Source organism: Polypterus senegalus, chromosome 4 (genome assembly GCF_016835505.1).
Source record: "Polypterus senegalus isolate Bchr_013 chromosome 4, ASM1683550v1, whole genome shotgun sequence".
NCBI lineage: Eukaryota > Metazoa > Chordata > Cladistia > Polypteriformes > Polypteridae > Polypterus > Polypterus senegalus.
The window spans coordinates 18419522-18444491 of NC_053157.1; the positions used below are offsets into that span (position 1 = coordinate 18419522).

Consider the following 24970-nt stretch of genomic DNA (forward strand, 5'->3'; position numbering starts at 1 on the left):
GCAAGTTCAGTTTGAATAATCAAAGAAAAAGAAATTCCTGCATAAGTCAAAAATCAGAATTAAGTCACTTTTAGCTGCAGTGTGAATGTAATACAAGTACAATTGAAAATATTGGATATTTGACTGACTTAATTGGCTTTTATTTTTGTTTTTTATTTTTATCATTTGCCCTCTGGCCAATTAAGTGACTTGGTCAGGGAGTCAAAGGCAGATATTGAACCAGTAACGTAGTTATTTATTTTTATTTTATTTTTTTTATTTTTATTAATTTTATTACAATCCATACAACGCAATCAAGATTTTACAAACAGAAAAATTGAGTTAAGAACAGATCGATCCCCACCCCTGAGAGAGAGAGCAAGCCAAATAACGTTAAATTTAAGGCTTGTAAACATACCTAAATTAATAAATTCTCTATGCTTCATGAACTTATTTTAAAATATTACTGATTAGATCCTGCCATGTTTTGAAAAAGGTCTGTACAGATCCTCTAACTGAGTATTTGATTTTTTCCAATTTCAAATAATATAACACATCGGTTTCCCACTGACTTAAAAGAGGAGAGTTTGGGTTCTTCCAGTTTATCAGAATGAGTCTGCGTGCCAACAGTGTAGTGAATGCAATCACAGTTTGTTTGTCCTTCTCCACTTTAAGACCCTCTGGAAGAACCCCAAACACAGCTGTTAATGGGTTAGGAGGGATTGTGAGTCCAAGGCTGTCTGACAGGTAATTAAAAATTTTTGTCCAGAATAATGTTAATTTGGTGCAGGCCCAGAACATGTGACCTGTTGAGGCTGGGACTTGGTTGCAATGTTCGCAGGTTGGATCATGCCCTGGAAACATTTTGGAGAGTTTTAGTCGAGACAGATGTGCTCGATATATAATTTTGAGTTGTATAATTGTATGCTTTGCGCATATGGAGCTTGAGTGAATTCTCAGCATTGCTACTTTCCACTCCTTTTCTGATATATTAATTGAGAGATCGTAGTTATTTAGAGTTCAATTCCTTAGCCATTAAACAAAGAAGAATAGTTTGGAAAAGTAACTGGCAAAGTAACACTAAGATAAAATATGGACTGAGCTTTCCACGGTAGAAGGCCAAGTCAGTTCTGTTATTAACACAATGAAAAGAGTGCTATCACAAAGAGCAACATGGCTGTTGAAATGAAGATGCAACAGTTTGAAAAGCTTGTGATAATTGCTGCAATTTCAGGCTGGATCTGAACATCAAAATGCATTGAGACTCATGAATGGGCATGAGAATAGAGCTCCAGAACTAAAAGATGATTTGCTGAGAAATATACTACCAAGTGTTGGTCTTCATTATTTTAACACAACATTCTCAAACCCATTGTGGTGTCATGGGCAGTATTTCCTTTAATTAATGTCAAAGATAGCAGAGACTTAAGAGGACATGATTAATTGTAGAGTATACTTAATAAGTATTCACATAATGCTTTATCATTAAAGGTTTGGCTGGTTTGGAATTGACCCTGAAGAGGTGGCCAACCCAACTCTAAACTACGTTGGAGCTGGCTTGTCATTATTAAGGTAAATGAAATTATAATTGTTTGTCCTGTTCAGTCCTGGAGATCCATTGTGCCTGCAGGCTTTTGTTCCAACCAGTTTCAAAATGAATGAGTCATTCTACCTGTAACTGATCTCTTTGTTCAATTAGTGAATGTCTTTTTCCTTATCTTGGCATAGAAACCATAGAAATGTGAGATTTGCAATTGTAAGAATTTAGAAATATTTGTATTTTGCTGTTGATTTAAATGCTTAATTCTCCTTGGTGCCTCGCAGTTAGGAGACTCGGGTTCGCTTCCCAGGTCCTCCCTGCATGGAGTTTGCATGTTCTCCCTGTGTCTGCATGGGTTTCCTCCGGGTGCTCCGGTTTCCTCCCACAGTCCAAAGACATGCAGGTTAGGTGCATTGCCGATCCTAAATTTTCCCTAGTGTGTTCTTGGTGTGTGTGTGTGTGTGTGTGTGTGTGTGGTGTGTGTGTGTGTGTGTGTGTGCCCTGTGGTGGGCTGGTGCCCTGCCCAGGGTTTGTTTCCTGCCTTGCGCCTTGTGCTGGCTGGGATTGGCTCCAGCAGACCCATATGACCCTGTAGTTAGGATATAGCATATTGTATAATGGATGGATGAAGAATCTCTGGTTAGTCGAAAAGGTAATTATTAGGTCAAGATCTAAATTAATTTAGAAGAGTTTCTTAGATTGGTTTAAGACTGCGCAAAAACTACAAAACTGCAGAGAGGAGCAGGACATTCATTCAGTGAATCAGTCATGAGAGATTTGTTTCATTTCACTTAAGTTTTCTGTTGGATGAAGTTTTTGAAAAGTGGCTTGAAAATGGACAGTTTTTTAATCTGCATGTCTTTGAACTGTGGGAGGAAACCGGAGCACCCGTAGGAAACCCACAAAGACATGAGGAGAACATGCAAACTCCACGCAGGGAGGACCCAGGAAGCGAACCCGGGTCCCCTAACTGCGAGGCAACAGTGCTACCCACTGCACCACTGTGCCGCCCACAGAGATTCTTGACCGTCCTAAATGGTTACACTAACACTAGATTTTCATGATTGAAAACTAGTGTTACTCTCTCATATATCCTAATTCTCTACCACTGAGTTTTTTTTCTTCAAAGTGAACTAACATTCTGTAGTTGTTAAGATGTTTATATGAAAGACTCTTTACTCTGCTTTGTATAAACTCTGGATAATTTTGCATGCATGCATTATACTGCTTTATTGTTTTTTAAAAGAGATTGACTTTTAAGTGAATGGGTTAAATTACATGTTTCATTCAAATTTACCATACTGTAAATTCTAGCAAAAAATTTGCTTAAAAAGTCAGCTTTTTTAGGGAACTGAATTAAAAGACCTGACTCACCAGAAAGACTCCTTGTGTTTTGCTGATGGGGGTTAAATTGAAGCAAAATTAGAGAATAGAAACCTTTACATAGGCTTCAGCAGAAAAAAATGAACTTATCCTTTTCATAAATAAGATGTTTTTTTATGTAAAGATTTTGGATGTTTTTATGTAAAGATTTTGGATATCCTTTCATTATCATGTTATCATATTTTGAAAACTTAGATTAAGTGTGCTGGCAGCATAGTAGCACAGTGGTCAGTGCTACAGCCAAACACCTATGGGAGACTGACTGTGTAACTGACTGAAATTCGGCCTGATCCCTACCTGTGTGCAGTTTGTGTTTGTTCTCCTTGTTTGTTTGTGTCAGCACAGTGAAATAGAAAATAAAAGCAAAACTACAGTAAGTGTCATTATGAGCAATGCTTCACATCCTCCCTCTAAAACATCAACACTGAGTACTATCAGCTAAAGAATTATTCAGCAAAAGTGTTTCAGCACAACTGGAGCTCCTTTATACTAATAGCAATATGCCTGTATTTGGCTTCACCGTATTTATGACTGCCAAGTCATGTTTCTTTCTTTTTAGTCATTCTGGTGTTGGCCATTGTGTGTTTGTGTATATATAAATGTGTGTGTTGATGTGTGTGTGTGAATGTATATGTGTATATATGCATATATACAGTATATATACAGTGTGTATATATATATATATATATATATATATATATATATATAGTTGAATAGTTTACTGTCAAATAATACAACGAGTACGCGACACGTGTTTTGCCCTAATTCTGGGCTTATCAGGCGTACACACTTGCTGCACCCCTCTCGGGGATCGAACCTCAGACGTCAGCGTCAGAGGTGAAGCCTCTTTACGTTGTGCCATGGCGTGTGGTTCGTTTATTTGACAGCATGTAGATCGGGGTAGTTACATTCATGGCATTCGTAGTCTGAATCACAATCTGATTGTATGGGTAGTTATCTACCAGGTAACGCTTGTGGTTGGTCTGCAAGTCGACAAACATCCGCCAGTAATTTAGGCCTTAAGAGTTTCCCCAGAGTATTCCTGCAGAAATCTCTGAGGATGTATTTGTCTCTAGGAAGAAACTGATTTGTTTCGATATAAATTCTGTACAATTCTCATCTGTTAATAGAAGCGGGTTGAGACACCATCTGCGAGGTGAGTGTGTGGGGCATAGTAACTTTAGCTCCAAGATCAGAGGTGCATGGTCAGAAATAGCATCGTATTTGCAAGATTTAATCGTAGGCAAGAAATTATTATCTAGAAATAAATAATCAATTCATGAGTAGCAATGATGTATTGGTGAGTAGAAAGAATATGTTCTTGAGTTTGGGTTTTATAAACCTCCAGGGGTCTGATAAGTTGTGATCAGTTATAAACTTTGTAATTATCTTTTCAGTGTTAGATGTCGTCCCCCCTGTGATAGAAGTCCTATCTAAGAGTGGATTTTAAACATAATTAAAGTCCCCAGCCATTATAATTTTATGAGTGTTCAGATTGGGAATGGATGCAAATAAAAGCTACAATGGAACATTTGGCCAGTCCAGTCCTTTTGCAGCCGGAACTGATTCTTGCTTAGTAAGTGGGTCTCCTGTAAAAATACTATTTCAGCGTCTACGTGAGAGACTACTTTCTTTCTCTTTAATTCGTGATTCAGGCTTTTAACATTCCAGCTCACAAAGTTAACTGTCCCATCATGGAGGCATTGATTCTGAATTTTTGATGTGTTAGAATATTTTAAACGTTTGTCCCATATATACAGCAGATCATGCCCTGCATTGTATACTGTGTTTCATGTTTCTGCTGCAGATTTCTTGCTTTTGGAATTAAGAAGAACAGAGAGTGTTTCTAGGTTCATGTGCTTCTTTAATGCCTGACATGAAGAGTATCTATCTATATCTCTCTCTCTCTCTCTCTCTCTCTCTCTCTCATATATATATATATATATATATATATATATATATATATATATATATATATATATATATATATATATATATATATATATATATATATTTTGAGAGCATACAGGCTGCACAGAGATGAGTAGGTGTTTCATTCAAACACAAGTCAGTGGATCTTTGAGGCAGCAGCAGTATTCCCTGTGCCTCAAAATAAAAAGATGGTTTATATTATCACATTAATAAATAGTTCTTGAGTCATAGATTTGTTTTTTCTTTCTTTTCAGTGCTTTGATTTTTTTTGCTGTAAAAAGCGATGTTAAGAGTCCCATGAGATCTTCAGAAACTGTACCTTTATTATTGGATGTTGTAAGTATAAATTAATTTCATAGTACAATAACTTTTTTTTTTTGTACTGGTTTAAAAAGTATAATTTGTGCTACCATGAATTGTAATTTTTTCATTAATTCCGAGCTGCACTATATGGGCAAATGTACAGAATGGGGCTACCGAGTGGTTATGAATATAGCTTGTGAAAATCACCTGTCCTCTGTTGTATCATTCAGAATAGGTTTCCAAACTGCTGCTTGAATTAACTTCAGCACAAGAAGTTTGTGTCGGGAGCTCCGTGAAATGAATGTCCATGGTCATGTTACATATCGACCTAAAATCAGTACATGCAATGAATTGGGCTGTAATTGGGGGATATTGGCATAAAATAATACCTCTGTATTTTTTGGGACTTTGACGATATTTTGCATTCTTTAGAAACGTGTTTGTAAAAGTCTCTAACATGGTCTTGATAATAGGATATTATTTGTAGATTACTAATGACATTAAGGGAAACAACAGTTATGGAAAACAGGTCTTGTTTATTTACTTAAAACTAAAGTAAAATAACACAAAATCATTAAAATCACCAGTCAAAGTATTACTGAGATCAAACAGTGCAAGTATGAGTAAACCCAAAGTGGCCTACAGGATTTACATAAAAAATTGCACTAAGAGCAACAAATAGATTTTAAATAAGGGTATTTTCAACATACACCCACCCTTATTGTAAACAAGATATGAATCGAAAGGGAATAAAATTCTAATTGAAATACAGGGCATGAATATTACAGTCTGGATAAGCATAAACTGCTGGCGAATTGTGCAGCATAGAAGCAAGAACAAAAATCTAACTTACTGTAGTATAGTGCAAAAATCGAAAGGTCTGTCAAATACTGCACCTGAAAAAAAACTGTAGCATTTGTCAACAAGTTCTGTCATATATATTCCACAAAGATACAAAAACTCCCAAGCCTATGACATTGTTAAACAAATTACTAACTTCAAGTTCTGTCTAATATTGCACGAAGATATCAGGAAAAAAATAACAGTTGTAAAATTCTACTGAGGGAACTAAAAAGTCTTTTCAGCTTGAGTCTGCTAACAGCATTTGGCTCCAGTGCAGCATAGTTAAATGTTACAACATTTCCTCCAGTGCTGAAAGCCCTCCCAGAAGGGCTACTATTTTGCAAGTTTCCCCAATTTGGGTATATTTCTTGTGTTTTCCACCACTCAAGTGGAGTTACATCACTGTCTACCTGAGGTATCATCAAGTAGCTCTTTATCTCTTTTTCAATAGCCGTGTGCAGAGACTCACCTTCTCTGAATTTCTATGTGTGTGTTGTGTTTTATTTTTTTTTTAAATAGCTGCTAGAAGACTTTTTTTTTTTCTTTTTTGTTCTCTCATGTCATCATCTGCTTCAACTTCTGCAGCCATTGAAGCGGATGGAGCAGGGCGAGGAAGTGCAGAGATCTGTGTGATTGTTTTAAATGATGAAAGAAAAAAATGTGCTTTGGAATTGAGGATCCCCAACCACGATGGTTTGCGAAATAAAATGCACTCGATAGGCATATGCTTCTTACAGAAATAAAAAATAATCAGTTTGAATAGATTTATAATAGATCCTTTCCACTTCACAGATGGTGAAACAAGTTAGTTGTTGGGCTGTCTTTAATGGGAAACAATTTCCGATACAGCTTGCAGATTGCCGCCTTTTAAGCAATGTCAAGTCTTTTCAAAGCCAGATTACTTCCACGCGACAGAGGATGATCCACGTCTTGCAGTCTACGTCGTTAGATTTAATTGTGGGCTGTTTTATCCCTTGGCACTGTTTGCTCACTCAGTTTTAGGCAGCTACACTAGCCTAACTTGTAGTACGCTGACCATGCACACACACACAGTAGTCTGTCCTCTTAGGTTACATGAGATAGTGAATGCAAAGACTCTCAAGGCATGTTTTTCATTGTTTTTCTGCAAACTGAGTGACATAGTCAATAGTTTCAGCTTGTACATCGTAGAAAACGACAATTAAGATATTATTGTAGACTAGTGGATCTCAGACTCCTGCTTGCTTCGCTTACCCACCCGCTGGTTTGGTTTACCGGATGTACAGTTTAAAGAGATTGTTATTTTCATGGGAATTGTTACATATGAATTATTTTCACCTTTACTTTAAAACTTTTGTAAAAACAATATTTGTCCTTTATTTCCTGTCCCAGGCGTGACGCATAACGCTGCTCGAGTTGTGAAGGGGGTGGGATGGGGCTGAACACACGCTAAGGGATGCAGTTGGATCAGCTGCTGGCTTTGTGCTGTTGCTGCCGAGGTGTGTGTTCTGCTTGTTGCGCTACATGTCAATCATTTAAAAGCCTGTACGGCAGCTGTCCTTTTGTCTCACTGCCTTGTCTCGCGTGACTTTAAAGTGTCTCTTGCGTGACGAGAAGATCACGTCTCGTCTCCCTCCTAAGGTTTCCGAAGATTTTTTTTTTAATAATAAACAGATGCTATATCTGTCACTTCCCTACTGTGGAGCAGTGAAAACATGTTCTGTGGAGTGATGAATCATGCATCACTATCTGGCGGTCTGATGGGTGACTGTGGATTTGACAGATTCCAATAGAACACTACCTTCAAGATATTATAGATAATTGCACCCTTCCAACTTTGTGGCAGCAGTTTGGGGAATGGCCCAGTTCTGTTCCAGCATGACTGTATCCCTCTGCACAAATCTAGGTCCATAAAAACCATAAAGGGACTCAAGTGGTCGGCACAGGGCCATGACTGCCACCCTATTGAGGACCTTTAGAGGTGAATTTCAGTGCCGTTTGTGAACCAGGCCTTCTCATCCAACATTAGTCCCTGACCTCACAAATGCTTTTTTAAGATGAATGGGTGGATGTAACAGACCCACTCCAAAATCTTGTGGAAAGTCTTCCCAGAAAGTGGAGGCAGTTATAGACTTGGAGGGAGGAAGGGTGGAGTTTTAGGGGACCCCATATTAATGTCCATAGTTTTGAAGTGAGATGCCTAACAAGCACATATAAGTGTGATAGTCAAGTGTCCACAATATTCTTTTTTGGATAGTCAGGTTTAATTGTTCTTTGGTGATGAGGCCTGCTGAGCACCCAAGTTTCAACCATCCAGATTTTTTTTTATCCTAAATTGTTCATATTCATACAGTCTGATTTTTATTTTATTTTTTCATTCAAGAGCATTTTTTAGACCACAAATATAATTTATGTATTTTGTTTTTGAAAGTAAGAGGAATGGTGGGTTATATGTGCAATAAAACAGCTTACATGCAGCTTATCTAGGTTGCTGAACTTGTTTTTTATTAGCATCTAACACAGAGTATTAATCACAGATATTTGTTTTTATTTTTCTTTTGAACAGCGAATCAATAGTGATGATCACTGTTCAGTAGACGAATCATGGGTTGATAAACTGAGTCCCAGAAAGAAAAGAATTATGTAAGTAAGCCATGAATTATGTGCTTCACCTGAAACTGTTAAATGTCTTAATCTATTTACTCTGTGCATTTTCAAAAGCTGCCTGGAGGCAATATGGCTAAAAATAATATAAAGTAAATAAATAAATAAATCCATCAGTCTGTTATCAGTAACAGATTACAAGTATTTCCCTGCTACATAATGTCATGATAAGCCGTCCTGAAAGGTTTAATGCTAAGTCCCAAAGTCTAGTTTTACTTATCTCTTTGATGCTATAAATCCCTTTTAAATGTCACAGCTTTATATAATTGTATGTTATCATCATCATCCTCATCCTGTTTATATGCTCTTTGTATCCATCATATTCCACCATAGATTTTGAAGCTGCAATGTAGCCTATTGCCTAGGGTTTCAGCCCTTAAATCACAAGATTCAATCTTTGCCTTTAACTCACTGTTTGAGCCTAAGAGATTTGTTTTATCTGCCTGTGCTATGGTAGAAAAGAAATATGCCAGTACCAATAGAGCTATGTACTTGTAAAACAGAAAAACACTACATGAGTAATAAAATGAGGTGGTGTTAGTTGTTTTCATTTATTACCATAGACACTTTTCTTTTTGGATAAGCAAGCACTACTTTTCCCCACTTCTTCTTTGCCTTCATTGTCTTTTTCTTCTTCTGCTCCTCCTCCTCTTCTCCATATTGGACATTAACAATGACAATGGATTAGGAACGATCCAATCACTTGGGTCCAGTTTTTTTGTTCCTTCTTCTTCTTTCTTTTTCTCTCTTTAGATCTCTCCTTCAACAAACACGAACCCTATATTTTGTGCATTTCCTTTCCTCCCCCTTTATAAATTTTCCTGCTTGTTATCTCTAAACGTTAAGCCAATATCATTTTTAGATGCAAGTCTGCATATCATTATTTTCAGTTTGGCAGCATGACTTCCTTTCTTCTGCGCCCATCGTGCGGAAACAGTATCTCTGCATCCTTTAATAACCCCATTTATCAGCATACGCAACTTACCTTATTTTGCGCACTGTAAGGCGCACTTAAAAGCCTTTAATTTTCTAAGAAATCCACGGTGCGCCTTTAAATTCGGTGCGCCTTATGTGTGCACTGAGTTCCAAAATCTGTAAAAATGTTGTTGTGCATTTTAGTAAGCGCTCTGCTTGATTGACTGTCGGACCATTTCCTACCGACATAGGGACGTAGTAATACGTACACTACGTACGCTGGCAGCGATAAACCAATTGCAGAACATTACGTAAAGCCACGTACAGACGTACGCTTACCTCCGCCACGCCTACGGCAGGTAGGTATAGTGTACTACTGGTGCGCTGTGAAACAACATTTGTTTGGCTAAGGACCCTGAAAATGGCATCAGAGAAGAGACATGCTTACGATGCACAATTCAAACTACAGGCTATCAGTTACGCGGTTGTAAATGGGAATAGAGCAGCAGCGAGAGAATTCAAAATCAATGAATCTATGGTTCGGAAGTGGAGGAAGCAGGAGAATGAATTGCGCCAAGTTAAAAAGACAAAACAGAGTTTCCGCGGGAACAAGGCGAGGTGGTCAGAGTTGGAAGACCAACTTGAACAATGGATTCTTGAACAAAGAGCAGCCGGGAGAAGCGTCTCTACAGTCACCATTCGAATGAAGGCAATAACGATAGCACAAGACATGAAGCTCGAACACTTTCAAGGAGGTCCGTCTTGGTGCTTTCGTTTTATGAAAAAGCGCCATCTCGCCATCCGCGCATGAACTACTGTGGCGCAGCAACTGCCAGCGGATTACAAAGAAAAGCTGCCCATCTTCTGCACTTACTGCAGCAACAAGATTACCGACAAAAAAATCCAGCCCAACCACATCACCAACATGGACGAGGTCCCTCTCACTTTTGACATCCCCGTGAACCATACTGTGGAGAAAAAAGGGATCAGCACGGTATCCATACGCACCACGGGGCATGAAAAGTCGGCTTTCACTGTTGTTCATGGTTGCCACGGTAATGGACAGAAACTACCACCTATGGTCATTTTTAAGAGGCAGACGCTGTCAAAAGAAAAGTTTCCAGCCGGAGTCATTGTTAAAGCCAATCAAAAGGGCTGGATGGATGAGGAGAAAATGAGAGAGTGGCTGAGAGAGGTGTATGTGAAGAGACCTGGTGGGTTTTTACATGCATCACCGTCTTTATTGATCTGCGACTCCATGCGTGCCCATATCACCGCTACTGTGAAAAAACAAGTGAAGCAAATGAATACGGAGCTTGCCATCATTGGGAGGATTAACAAAAGAACTCCAACCGCTTGACATCGGTGTAAACAGGGCGTTCAAAGTGAAGTTGCAAGCGTCATGGGAGCGATGGATGAGAGACGGCGAACACACCTTTACTAAGACTGGGAGGCAGCGCCGGGTGAATTACGCTACCATATGTGAATGGATTGTGGATGCCTGGGCTAAGGTGTCTGCTTCAACTGTTGTCTGAGCTTACGCGAAAGCTGGAATCGTTGCTGAACAGCCACCCGGCAACGAGACTGACTCTGACAATGACGAGAGGGAACCCGGCATGTTTGATGGCGAACTTGCCCATCTGTTCAATTCAGATACAGAAGGTGAGGATTTCGATGGATTTGTGACAACAGACTGATCAAAAAACAATGTGAGTGTATTTTTAAATACGTAGTAGAATAAGGTTTAACTAAACTCATTGTTTTGCTTCTGTTACCTTGTTTTCGCATGCGCCGAATAATACGGTGCGCCTTATGTATGGCTTAAGTATAGAAATAAGCCCCGAAATTGAGCGTGCGCCTTTTAATCCAGTGCGTCTTATGGTGCGCAAAATACGGTAAATTTATATACCACCTGTACCTCACCCCTCACAAACTATGCTATGCATTTGACTGCTGAATCCGTCTGCCATCTTGTGATGGAGCAGGTTGTCTCCACCCTTCTGATGCCTTCAGGAAACTCCTGGATCTGCCACCCTCTGTAATATAACCAAGGAATGAGCCTAGCAAATGAGGACACGTGCATCATAAAGGTGCTTCAATTAAAACAATCAAACAACCTCCACAAAAAATAAAACTGTGTCCAAAGTGCAGTGCAGTCTCTGATAAATAATCCAATAAAAATGGCGAGTAAAAAAAAACTAAAATAAATTTAGAGTTTGCTCGAACCCGCTGTTTTAGTTATTTATTTAAAAATGGACCGGCCATTTAGCTGCAGACCCACTATCAAACATGTGTGTCTTTAAAATGTTCCTTATAATTGTTGCTTTTCTCCATATGCTTTGGAGCTGCCCTCCAGTTTCTGCTTTTAGGATGAAAGTTTCCAATTACCAATCTAATATTTTTACTGTCACCTTCTGCCTCATATATTTCTTCTCTTGGACATCTCTTCTCTTACCTTGACTTCTATCCAGCAGAGGTAATTTTATGAGACTCTCACTGGAAATCTCCTGCCTCACTTGCTGTAAACTTCTCGAAACCCTCTTTCTTTAATCTAACCTTACTAGAGCTTTTTGTGGCTTGGATCAATAGATTAGCCAGCTCCAACAGAGTGAAGAGACAAACTGCTGTGCACTTGATTTGGAGCTGGCTCCAAATGGTGACAACCTACTGTCACTGGCAAGACCACAGAAGATATCATTTTCACTCATTAACAGAGGACATCACCTTCTGCAGCCCTGGTCTCAATGGGGTCTTTTGTTACATTTGTTGCTTTCCTGCAGAATTCCAATTTTTCATAGTGGCCTAAAATATTATATAAATCTTATTGGCTTATGGTGTTTTAATAGTGAATCACATTTATTTATATTACATTCTCCTCATATTTATTCTATTTTTTCTCTACTTTCAGGAGGCAGTAAACAGCTACATTTTTATCATTAGTTTTCAAGTCATTAAATAAGCAAATCCCAGGTTTATAACTTCTGAATACTTGTTTGTGTTGGCTGTGGTGGATTTATATTTTGTAAAACAAATTATGCATAAATTTAAAAATATTTTATAGGTGATGTTTTTCAAAAACAATTGCAGGCAAGAGGAAAAGGTGTCTTTTGTAATGTTCGACTGTCTTTGTGAAAAAAGTAGATTGTGCAATTTATACCTTTTTTGTTTAAGCAACATTAAAAATATAGTTTGATTCACCAGATCTGGCCCTAGAAAGTATTATATAATGAGTTTGCATGTTATAAAGTGAGAGATTCTCCATTAAATTATATCTGAGACTTGTAAACTGCATTTTACAATATATCAATCCATACCTTACTGAGCCTGTTTAAGCCATTTTGTGTTGTTTATGGGGGAAGATAAAGACCGGCACCATTGGGTGCAAGGAAATAAGCCATACTGATGTTGAGCCCAGCCCAGGTAATCACTTCTTCCTGGACAATTTACTCTCACTGTTAACTTGTCATGCATGTGTTTAAATGCATGGAAATGGAAGTATGCATTTGTTGGCAGAATAACTCATCATCATGTACAGTATCATACTGTATAGATTAGGTGCCCTTCATGATAGTCCATTTCTCTCTGTGCTCTACAAATTTCTTTTTCCAAAGTCCTTTTACATTAATGTATAGACGCCAAAAAAAGAACTCACAGTAATCTCTGAAATAACTACAAACTGACAAAAGTAATTAGCACCCATCATTGTTTATTCCATATTTATTTATTTAAAGAGTTTTGATTCAACAGAATATTTCAAGTAATATAACCAATGAAAATTCCATATACAGAAATGACGAGACCCTTCACCTAACATTTTGCTGCATAACCTTTAGAGTCAGTCATTTAAAACAAGCGATTCCTGGAGTTCTCGATGAGACTTCTGCACCTGTCAACAGGTAGTTTGGCCCACTCTTCCTGAGCAAACTGCTCCAGTTGTGTCAGGTTTGAAGGGGTCTTCTCTAGACTGCATGTTTCAGTTCTTTCTGTAAATGTTCGATAGGGTTCAAGTCAGGGCTCATAGAAGGCCACTTTAGAAAAGTCCCAATATTGTGTTCCTAGTCATACTTGGATGCTTTTACAGTGGTGTGAAAAACTATTTGCCCCCTTAATGATTTCTTATTCTTTTGCATGTTTGTCACACAAAATGTTTCTGATCGTCAAACACTTTTAACCATTAGTCAAATATAACACAAGTAAACACAAAATGCAGTTTTTAAATGATGGTTTTTATTATTTAGGGAGAAAAAAAATCCAAACCTACATGGCCCTGTGTGAAAAAGTAATTGCCCCCTGAACCTAATAACTGGTTGGGCCACCCTTAGCAGCAATAACTGCAATCAAGCATTTGCGATAACTTGCAATGAGTCTTTTACAGCGCTCTGGAGGAATTTTGGCCCACTCATCTTTGCAGAATTGTTGTAATTCAGCTTTATTTGAGGGTTTTCTAGCATGAACCGCCTTTTTAAGGTCATGCCATAGCATCTCAATTGGATTCAGGTCAGGACTTTGACTAGGCCACTCCAAAGTCTTCATTTTGTTTTTCTTCAGCCATTCAGAGGTGGATTTGCTGGTGTGTTTTGGGTCATTGTCCTGTTGCAGCACCCAAGATCACTTCAGCTTGAGTTGACGAAAAGATGGCCGGACATTCTCCTTCAGGATTTTTTGGTAGACAGTAGAATTTATGGTTCCATCTATCACAGCAAGCCTTCCAGGTCCTGAAGCAGCAAAACAACCCCAGACCATCACACTACCACCACCATATTTTACTGTTGGTATGATGTTCTTTTTCTGAAATGCTGTGTTCCTTTTATGCCAGATGTAACGGATCATTTGCCTTCCAAAAAGTTCAACTTTTGTCTCATCAGTCCACAAGGTATTTTCCCAAAAGTCTTGGCAATCATTGAGATGTTTCTTAGCAAAATTGAGACGAGCCCTAATGTTCTTTTGCATAACAGTGGTTTGCGTCTTGGAAATCTGCCATGCAGGCCGTTTTTGCCCAGTCTCTTTCTTATGGTGGAGTCGTGAACACTGACCTTAATTGAGGCAAGTGAGGCCTGCAGTTCTTTAGACATTGTCCTGGGGTCTTTTGTGACCTCTCGGATGAGTCATCTCTGTGCTTTTGGGGTAATTTTGGTCGGCCGGCCACTCCTGGGAAGGTTCACCACTGTTCCATGTTTTTGCCATTTGTGGATAATGGCTCTCACTGTGGTTCACTGGAGTCCCAAGCTTTAGAAATGGCTTTATAACCTTTACCAGACTGATAGATCTCAGTTACTTCTGTTCTCATTTGTTCCTGAATTTCTTTGGATCTTGGCATGATGTCTAGCTTTTGAGGTGCTTTTGGTCTACTTCTCTGTGTCAGGCAGCTCCTATTTAAGTGATTTCTTGATTGAAACAGGTGTGGCAGTAATCAGGCCTGGGGTGGCTACGGAAATTGAACTCAGGTGTGATACACCACAGTTAGGTTATTTTTTAACAAGGGGGCAATTACTTTTTCACATAGGGCCATGTAGGTTTGGATTTTTTTTCTCCCTAAATAATAAAAACCATCATTTAAAAACTGCATTTTGTGTTTACTTGTGTTATATTTGACTAATGATTAAATGTGTTTGATGATCAGAAACAGTTTGTGTGACAAACATGCAAAAGAAAAAGAAATCAGGAAGGGGGCAAATAGTTTTTCACACCACATGTGTGTTTTGGCTCATTATTCTATTGGAGGGTCCATGACCTTCAACTTAGACAGAGCTTTCTGACACTGGGCAGTACGTTTCACTCCAGAAAGTCCTGATAGTCTTGAGATTTTGTTTTCCCCTGCACAGACTCAAGGCACCCTGCGTCAGACGCAGCAAAGCAGCAACTAAACATAACTGAGTGTCCTCCATGTTTCACAGTAGGTGTGGTTTTCTTTCTTTGAGAGCTTCATTTTTGTCATCTGTGGACATAGAGCTGATGTGACTTGCCAAAAATGTCCCGTTTTGTCTCATCTCTGTAAATGACATTCTCCCAGAAGCATTGTGGTTTAATGTTTTTTAGAAAATTGTAGTCTGGATTTTGTGTTTTTCTTTCAACAGTGGAGTCCTCCTTAGTTTTCTTCCATTGAGCCTATTGTCACTTATAAAAAGCATCTGATGGTGCAATCAGACACTGATGGACCTTGACCTTGGAGTTTAGCTTGTGTCTCTTTGGAAGTTGTCCTTGGATTTTTATCTACCATTTTCACTCTCCTTCTGCCCATTCTTGTGTCCGTTTTCCTCTTGGAGGTTGGCAGCAGTCCCATTGACCTTAAACTTCTTAATAATATTTGCAACTGTTGCCATAGGAACATCACTTTGCTTGGAGATGGTCTTTCTAGCCTTTTCCTTTAACATGCTTGTCTATAATTTTCTTTCTGATCACCTCAGACAACTCTCCGCTTTGTTTTCTCTGGTCCATGTTGAGTGTGGGACACATGATAATACCAAACAGCAGAGTGACAACTTCTGTCCATTTAAAATAGTCTGAATGGCTAATTGCATAATTGGAGATGTGTGAACTAATTAAAGAAAACAGCTTCTTCTTTCTTCTTCTTCTTTTGGCTGCTCCCATTAGGGGTCAACACAGTGGATCGTCTTTTTCCATATCTTCCTGTCGTCTGCATCTTGTTCTGTTACACTCATCACCTGCATGTCCTCTCTCACCACATCCATAAACTTTCTTTTAGGTCTCCCTCTTTTCCTCTTATCTGGCAGCTCCATCCTTAACATCCTTCTCCCAATATACCCAGCATCTCTCCTCTGCATATGTCCAAACAAACGCAATCTCGCCTCTCTGAATTTGTCTCCCAATGTCCAATCTCAGCTGACCCTCTAATGTACTCATTTCTAATCCTGTCCATCCTCGTCACATCCAGTTCAAATCTTAACATCTTTTACTCTGGCACCTTCAGCTCTGTGTCCTATTTTTTAGTCAGTGCCATTATCTGCAACCCATATACACAGCTGGTCTCACTACCATCTTGTAGACCTTCCCTTTCACTCTTACTGGTACCTGTCTGTCACAAATCACTCCTGTCACTCTTCTTCTCCCACTCCACCCTGCCTGCACACTCTTCTTCACCTCTACTCCCTGCATCCTCACCGTCCCTCCAACCTCCCTCTCATTTATACACATATATTCTATCTTGTTTCTAGTGACCTTTATTACACTCCATTCTAGACCATATTTCCACTTCTCCAGGGTCTCTTCGACCTGCTCCATACTCGCTACAGATCATAATGTCCTCCAAAACATCATATTCCATGGGGACTCCTGTCTAATCTTATCTGTCAACCTGTCAATCACCTTTGCAAATAAGAAAGGGCTCAGATCTGATCCCCGATGTAATCCCATCTCTACGCTGAATGCATCCATCACTCTTACCACAAACCTCCCCACTGTCACACTTCCTTCATACATATCTTGTATCACTCTTACATACTTCTCTGCCATTCCTGACTTCCTCATACATTACCACAACTCCTCTCTAGGCACCCTGTCATATGCTTTTCTAATTCCACAAAGAAACAATGCAGCTCCTTCTGGCCTTCCCCATACTTCTTCATCAACACCCTCAGATCAAACATCGCATCTGTAGTGCTCTTTCCCAGTATGAAACCATACGGCTGCTCACTAATCACCTCCCTTCTTAATCTAGCTTCCACTACTGTTTCCTATTACTTGCTCTGTCTTATCAATTTTATCCCTCTGTAATTACTACAGTTCTGCACCTCTCCCTTATTCTTAAAAATCGGTACCAGTACACTTATCCACCTCAGGATCCTTTCACTTTCCAAGATTGCATTAAACAGTCTGGTTAAAAAGTCCACTGCCATCTCTCTAAAACACCTTCATGCTTCCACGGGTATGTCATCTGGACCAACAGCTCTTCCATTCTTAATCCTCTTCATAGCTGTCCCTACTTCCTCCTTGCTAATCCATTGTACTTCCTGATTCACTATCTCTCCATCATCCAACATTCTCTCTCATTTTCTTCATTCATCAGCCCCTCAAAGTACTTTTACTACTTTCAATCTGCTCAATACACTCTCCTCGCTTGTGAGTACATTTCCATCTTTATCCTTTATCACCCTAACCAGCTGCACACCTTCCCAGCTCAGTCCCTCTGTCTAGCTAATTGGTACAGGTCCTGTTCTACCAGCTTAATGTCCAACCTCTCAATTAATTTATCATATGCCTTCTCTTTATTGTTTGCCACCTCTCCAGTTTACATTTTATCTCCTGGTACTTCTGTCTACTTTCTGCATCTTTCTGACTATCCAATTTCTTCAACTACCTCTTCCTCTGCATACTTTCCTCTATTTCCCCATTTCACCACCAGGTTTCCTTATCCTCCTTCCGCTGTCGATATGTCACACCAAGCACCGCTCTACAGTAGGTGTCACTCTTACTACTTACGCTGTAGTTGCCCAGCTATCTGCTGATAACTCTTCACTGCCTCCCAGTGCCATTCTTACCTCCTCCCTAACTTCAACCATACAGTCTTCCTTTTCAGTATCCATTAGTGGATCCTTTGCTCTATCCTTACTCTCCTCCCACACTTCTTAATGTCTAGTGTCATCCTACATATCACCATACTATTCTGCCTAACTATGCTTTCTCCTGCCATTACTTTGCAGTCTCCAATTTCCTTTAGACTGACCAACCTGCATAGGATTTAATCTACCTGTGTTCATCTTCTTCCACTATTCCTCCCTCTTCTTAAAATAATGATTCACCACAGCCATGTCCATCCTTTTCATAAAATCTCCTACTATCTGACATTCTGTATTCCTCTCCATGACCCATCAACTCTCTCCACCACTTCATCCAACTCGCCACTTTCTCATTAATCGTATACTCAACCTGACGGGCATATGCTCTAACAGCATTCATCTTCACACTTTCAATTTCCAGCTTTATAAATCATCGCCTGCCTAACACTCTCTTAACCTCCAAAACACTCTTAACGCACTGTTCCTTCAGCATAACACCTACCCCATTTCTCCTTCCATTCACACCATGGTAGAACTCATCTCCAATACACCTGGCCTTACTCCCCTTCCATCTGATCTCTTACATGCACAATATATCAACCTCCGCTCTTTCCATTATATCAGCAAACTCTCTCCCCTTACCAGTCATACTCCCAACTTTAAAAGTTCCTACCCTCACTTCCACTCTCTTTACCTTTCTCCACTCTTCCTGCCTGTGGACATGCCTTCCTCCTTTCCTCCTTCTTCGCCAACAGTAGCGCAATTTCTGCCAGTGCCTTGTTGGCTAACAGTACTGGTGGTGGCTGCTGTTAACCCGGCCTTGACTGATCTGGTATGAAAATCAGTAATGTTTTTATGAATATCTGGCAAAATTTTATACTGATGCCCTTCCTGATGTAACCCTACTCATTTATCTGAGTTTGGGACAGGTATGAATAAACACACTGGCTTGTGCATCCCCTGTGACTGGGTTTAATTAAAGAAAACATCAACTTTCAAAAATCACTGAAATCCAATTATTTATGATCTTTTCTAGGTATACCAACAAATGTGTCCAGGTCATTTTAGAATATCTTTATAGAATGAGCAATACTTGACCTCTTTTCACACTTGCTTTGCTTTACTCGATGACATATCAAAGGCTTTCAGGTATACAAGGGGACAATTGCTTTTCAATTACCGAGATACTCATGCATAAGTCGAAAAATTTCTGCCTTAAAATTCATTCAAAAACAGAAAGTCGACTTATCCACGGGGCAACACTAATTTCATTAAATAATTCTTTAAACTGTGAAATACCGCACTTGAATTTGAGCATTAGCTTTTGCAGGTTTTGGATAACAAACATACCATTAGCTGCCAGTAGATGGCGGTAACCAGAAACATACAGTATTTTGGACCATAAGGTGCACTGGATTTTAAAGCGCAATATCAATGAATGGGTCTACTTTCATACATAAGGCGATCGGATAATAAAGCGCATTCAGCTAAACAAAACAGATAAGTCAAACTTTATTCAACTCATTCACAATAACTCTCAACATTGCTCAGTTGTAACATAAAATACAAAACAATACACTCACTTTTTCAGTTCAATCCTCTTCCACAAATCTATCAAATTCTTCATCCTCAGTGTCTGAAGTAAACAGTTGGGCGATTTCAGCATCAAGCATGCCCGGATCTCTCTTCTTTATAGCGACCGAGTCCGCATGTTCTCGGAGTTCGTACACGGCGCCTGTACGAAAGGGTTAGAATGGCGCCACGCTCGGTCTGACAATCCCATCCTCTACACTTTTCTCCCAGTTTACTAGTGGAAAACGGTGGGATATAGTTTCCTCTTGCGTGGGCAATGTCCTAAAGGGGTTGGTGCTAATTGCGGTGGCTTTGGAAAACTCTGCTTCCAGGTCAGCGCCTACCCCTAGTTTTGTCGCCATTCACAGTTTCCTAGTTACACACTCCACCGAGAGAATGCACCAATTTTCTTTCAGTTTTACAAGCTTCGTGTCACTCACTAGTGCTGGCAGGAATAATCCCGGACGAGCCCCCAGTGTTACCTTTCCTGCCTGTCTCCGGACCGTGGTCGGGGTGACGGAGGGGAGCTTCTCCTTCTTCGTGTCCAGTGGTGTCAAGCTCCAGGGCCAGAGCAACATGCTCTGGGGTAAAACCCTGTCCCTGAGTTCCCTTCTCCTAATTTACAGCAGGAAGTGGCACACAAGGCTTGACTGCTCAATGGTTGACTTTATTATCTCCTTCTTTTTAAGGTGCCTGTTTTAGCTTAACAGAGACCAAAAACACAAGAGCCCCACCACGCCGTCAACAAACACTCAATCCCAAAACTCCACCCCCCAAAACCCCGACAACTCCACCCACATTCAGTATAATTGGGATGTCAGGCTGCTGTTTTAAGCTCTGATCCCAACAAGAGTCAGACTTTGAAGGATTTGAAGAAGACACTTAGGGCCACTTTATTATATGCGAGGGATTTGAATACGAATTTAATTGAAATATTCTAACTGTTAGTAAATGAATAAAAATGTTTTTGGAGTTTTAATTTTGGCTTACTAAAATTCTTCAAAGATTAAAATGTTGAAAGTCTGGGCCCAGGTACATTGGGTATAATTATGAAATTCAAAGAATTTGATAGGCTGTCAAGCTTTACCCTCGACTTATACGCGGGTCATAACAAATTTAATAATTTTTGGCTTAAACAATACACTCGACTTATCTGCGAGGTCGACTAATAGGCGAGTATCTACGGTAATCACTTTAAAGGAGGTATTCAGCACTTTTTCAATGAGCTGTAAAGGAAGTAACAACCTTATCCGCATCTGTATATGCTTTATATTATAATCAATCTTCATTTGGAGAGTAAACCAGCACTGGGTTTACAACATGTATTACTTTTTTTGGACCCAATTACTGCTAGACTAGTTCACCAGAGCCCATCCCTGTAGCACTGGGTACAAGACCTGAGACAACCCTGGATGGTGCACTGGGCGATTTCTGGGCACACTCATCCACAGTTGCACAATTTTAGGGATATTGGAGAAAACTGTAGAAAATCTAATCCACACAGATATGGGAAGAACATGCCAACTCCACCGAGAAGACAACCAAATGGTGGATTGAGCCCAGGGCTTTGAAACCATTCAGCTGCAGCACCAATGACTGCGACATCATGTCATCTTCTTCTTGATTTATACATTTAATAATTTCTATTTTAATTGTTTGCATTACCATTCCCTATCTCCGGTAGTTTGATCATTTTACAAGCAGAACCATTTTACTTTACTCTGCTTCTAGTTGACATTTAATATAAATAACACAAAGATGCTAAAAAAAAAATCAATATCACATTATCTTGTGATTTTCCTTTACCCCCTGCTTGGAAGCTGATAAAAAGGAAGATTAACTTTTCAATTATTTTAGCATTGTTTTCTGAGTCTTGTTTAATGATATGTCAGTAGGTTAACATAATTTATAAAAGACGCAGAATTTAACTTCAACCTTTTTCCACAGAGGTGTTTTATTATCAGTGGTTGCCGGAATTTTGTATGGGTCCTCCTTCATCCCTGTCCTGTATATCAAGAATCATGCTAAAAGGAAAGACAGTGAATATGCTGGTGCAAGTCAGTTTGGTAAGCTAAGTTAAATAGAAAAGTTTTCTGTGTCTAGCTTGTGTGTTATTTTAATTTTTATTTATTCATTTATGTATTTATTTTCAAACATTGCTGGCACCTTGTTGTATCATTCACATGCCAAGTGGATAGATAAAGACTGCTATTAGATAGATATTGGTATTAAATAGATACTGATAGATAACTGATATTCGTAAAATTGAAATTTAGCTTTTTGCAGAAGCTCGAGAAATATTATAACAAGCATCAACAACACCCTTCAAATACACACACACACACACACACACACACACACACAAGCAATTATGAAAAACAAGAAAACTCCTGACTTGACTAATAAGAAGAGAGCAGTCACAGTAAGGCGTTTATAAAGGCATTTTGCCATAGGTATGAAGGAGCGTCATTCACAGTTCCTGATACACTTCTGTTGAGTAATTTGTTGGTTAAAAGTTATCAATGCTGGTTTGTTACAGAGAGGATATGCAGCATTGCTCATAATGGCCTTCAGGTTTCTCTCCAGCAGTACTTACTCCAGTGGGCCGAAAGTGCATCCCCTTACTGAGCCTGCTGTCTTAATCAACTTGTTGATTTGGTGGGCCCATCTTGAAGTGATGTTATCTGCCCCAAACACCATAGTGTAGAAAATCTCGCTGGTTATCGCAGAGTTATAGAACATGTAAAGGTTGTCACTGCTCACATTAATGGAACACAGTCTCCTAAGAAAATAAAAGAACCTGCTGTGCTGTTTCTTATATAGTTCTTCAGTGTTTTTAGACCAGCTCAACCTGTTGTTGATGTGGACCCCGAAGTGCTTGTAATAGTAAACCACCTCCACGCCTACTTCCTGAATAGTAACCAGGCATAGAGGCTCTTTGGTACAGCGAAAGTCAGTGATCAGTTTTTTGGCCTTGCTGATGTTACTTTGCACACAATTCTCTTTTAACCAAGAAATAAAGTTCACTTAGTACAGAATCATCTCAGAATGTGACGTGACCTTGTGTTATATTTATAGACTGAGGTGTACAAGGTGAACAGAAAAGGAGATAGTTCTCATCCTTGTGTTGCCCAACATCCATATCATAGATTTAGGGCACTTTGCATCGCTCTTGCTCACATCCAGATCAGAGGCATAGCCCTTAAGCTTCACAACCTGCAATGTGCCGGACAGATCACCCATTATCCATATATTTGAACTTACTCCTTAGCAGGGATGGCTGATGGTATTGAGGGAATTGGAGAAATCATAAAGCATAATTCTCATAGGGCTGCCATCTGTTTCAAAATGTGACAACGCCTTATGGAGAAGAAAGATAACTGAATCTTTTCAACTTTCAATCTTTGTCTAAAAGGGAAGCTACAGTGTATCCAGGTGGTCTTTCTCATGAGGACTCTCGTAGTCCAGGAGCAGCCTGTAAAAAATTTTCATGGTTTGGAATTAAGGGCCACTGATCTATATTCATTAGGTGCCTTTTTTTCTTTGTGCCCTCCCCCACCATAACCTGTTATCTATGGGGGAGGAGCTAAAGCTTTAGATTCGCCAAAAATTCGATTTGAGTTTTTAGGGTCCCCTGAACTGGAAACATCGATATCTTGATGATTGGTGTGTGTCTGTGTGTCACAGTTTCTTGAGGGCGGTCTAGAGCTAAAACTGATGGAAGAATACCAAACTTGAAACTTAATCCTGTTATGAGATGATGATGTGCTGATTAGTTTTTTAGCCAAATTGTGCAAGAGAAAGAGGCACTCTAGAGGAACCCTGAAATACTGTATTTCTGCATTCTTCTCGTCAATTGCTATCGTAATGACCTATTTTATGATCAGAAAGATCAGAGCGGTAAATAATTACTGAAATGTTATACAGTAGAATAACAGGCTCTAAGCATTTGGGGACTATGTCCATCTGGTTCCGCAGCTTTTCCTGTGTATAACTTCCTCAGTTGGTCATAAGTTATGGAAACTCATACTGATCATCAGAGGTGGATGAAATAACATCATGCTGCAAAAAATCATGAATATTTCTATGCGTTCTGCCACTGTAACTCATCAATATTACTGAGTGGGCTGGAGCCTCCAACAAAAAACACAAAGGCAAATGAAACGCCGTTGAATCAAGCAACAGTGATGATGATCTGAACTAGTCATCAGACATTGACACGAAAAATGAAACATACTGTATGCATGATACGGCACTGTACAACTGAACCTACGTGATATGCCTGATGAATTTGGTCACGTGAAGCTTCAGCAATGTTGCGATGCTAGCTGCGTGACAAAAAGGCAAAACAATTAAGGTCGTGTGTAAGCACAAACAAGATGTTAGGCACCTAACTTAGCAGAACGTAAAGCTACTCACTTTGTCCATGTCAGTAGGTGCAAGAAACTGATGAAATTCATAAAAAGATTTTTTGTTTTGCTCACATTTGATGTTCAGATTGCCGTAATCATACTATTCAGTAAAATTTTTCACTTGATTTCTACAGGCTTCTTTGTCATTGTTGGTAATCAAAAAGGTACCTCTGTGTCTGCAGCGAATTTGATGATAGGATTTGTGTCAGGCTTGGCAATAAAATGATCTATAAAAAAGGAAAACTGTCAAAAACTAAGCATGTGTTCAAAGTGTCAACAAGTCTGACCACCTGGGCTCAACCAATAATGAATTCCTGGATTCAATTACATGGGGTGATGTTCAGTTCATCCGCCCCAAGCTTTGCTACTAGCTTCAGGCGGATGTTGGTGTCGAATTCTGAGCTGAAGTCAATAAACTGCATTCTCACAATTATATAAGTGTTTAGACTTACTATAGAACTGTATTTTCAGAACCCTTTCAGTTAGGATTTAATCCATGCTCTTAATTATGCATCATACTATTTTATTGTTTTGCTTAAAGGAGTAGAACACAAAAAGAATTTCAGTGAATGAATGAAATGAAAAGAATTTTGAAACCGGGATCGTACCAGAATCCTGTCATTTGTAAAGCATATTATGTTATAACAACTATACATAAACATTCATTCTAAAACCTCCTGGCACATTACCTTCATTTTTCAGCATTTCATGTGTTCTTCATTCACCCATTCTTCTAACCCACTTATTCTGTTTAGGGTCATGGTCCTTCACAAAGCACGAACAAATGCACATTCAACCACATATGGGAACACTCTAGAATAGGGGTGTCAATCTTAATTTTATTGAGGGACAAAAGTAACACTTTATATAGGCAATTCAGAATATATGAAGAACTAACTGCTGGCACATTGTCCTTACAAACAAGACCCATTGGC

General features: G+C 39.3%; 1 protein-coding gene across 3 annotated transcripts in view; it reads left to right on the top strand.

Annotated features, from left to right (window-relative positions):
- Positions 1-24970, top strand: part of tmem144b (transmembrane protein 144b) — a 150837-nt gene that overhangs the window by 26915 nt on the left and 98952 nt on the right. For all 3 annotated transcript variants that reach the window (XM_039750304.1, XM_039750305.1, XM_039750307.1), the window contains exons 5-8: positions 1471-1551; positions 5089-5170; positions 8526-8602; positions 21571-21689. In XM_039750304.1, coding sequence (XP_039606238.1) covers positions 1471-1551; positions 5089-5170; positions 8526-8602; positions 21571-21689 — 359 coding nt within the window. The remainder of the gene's footprint in view (positions 1-1470; positions 1552-5088; positions 5171-8525; positions 8603-21570; positions 21690-24970) is intronic.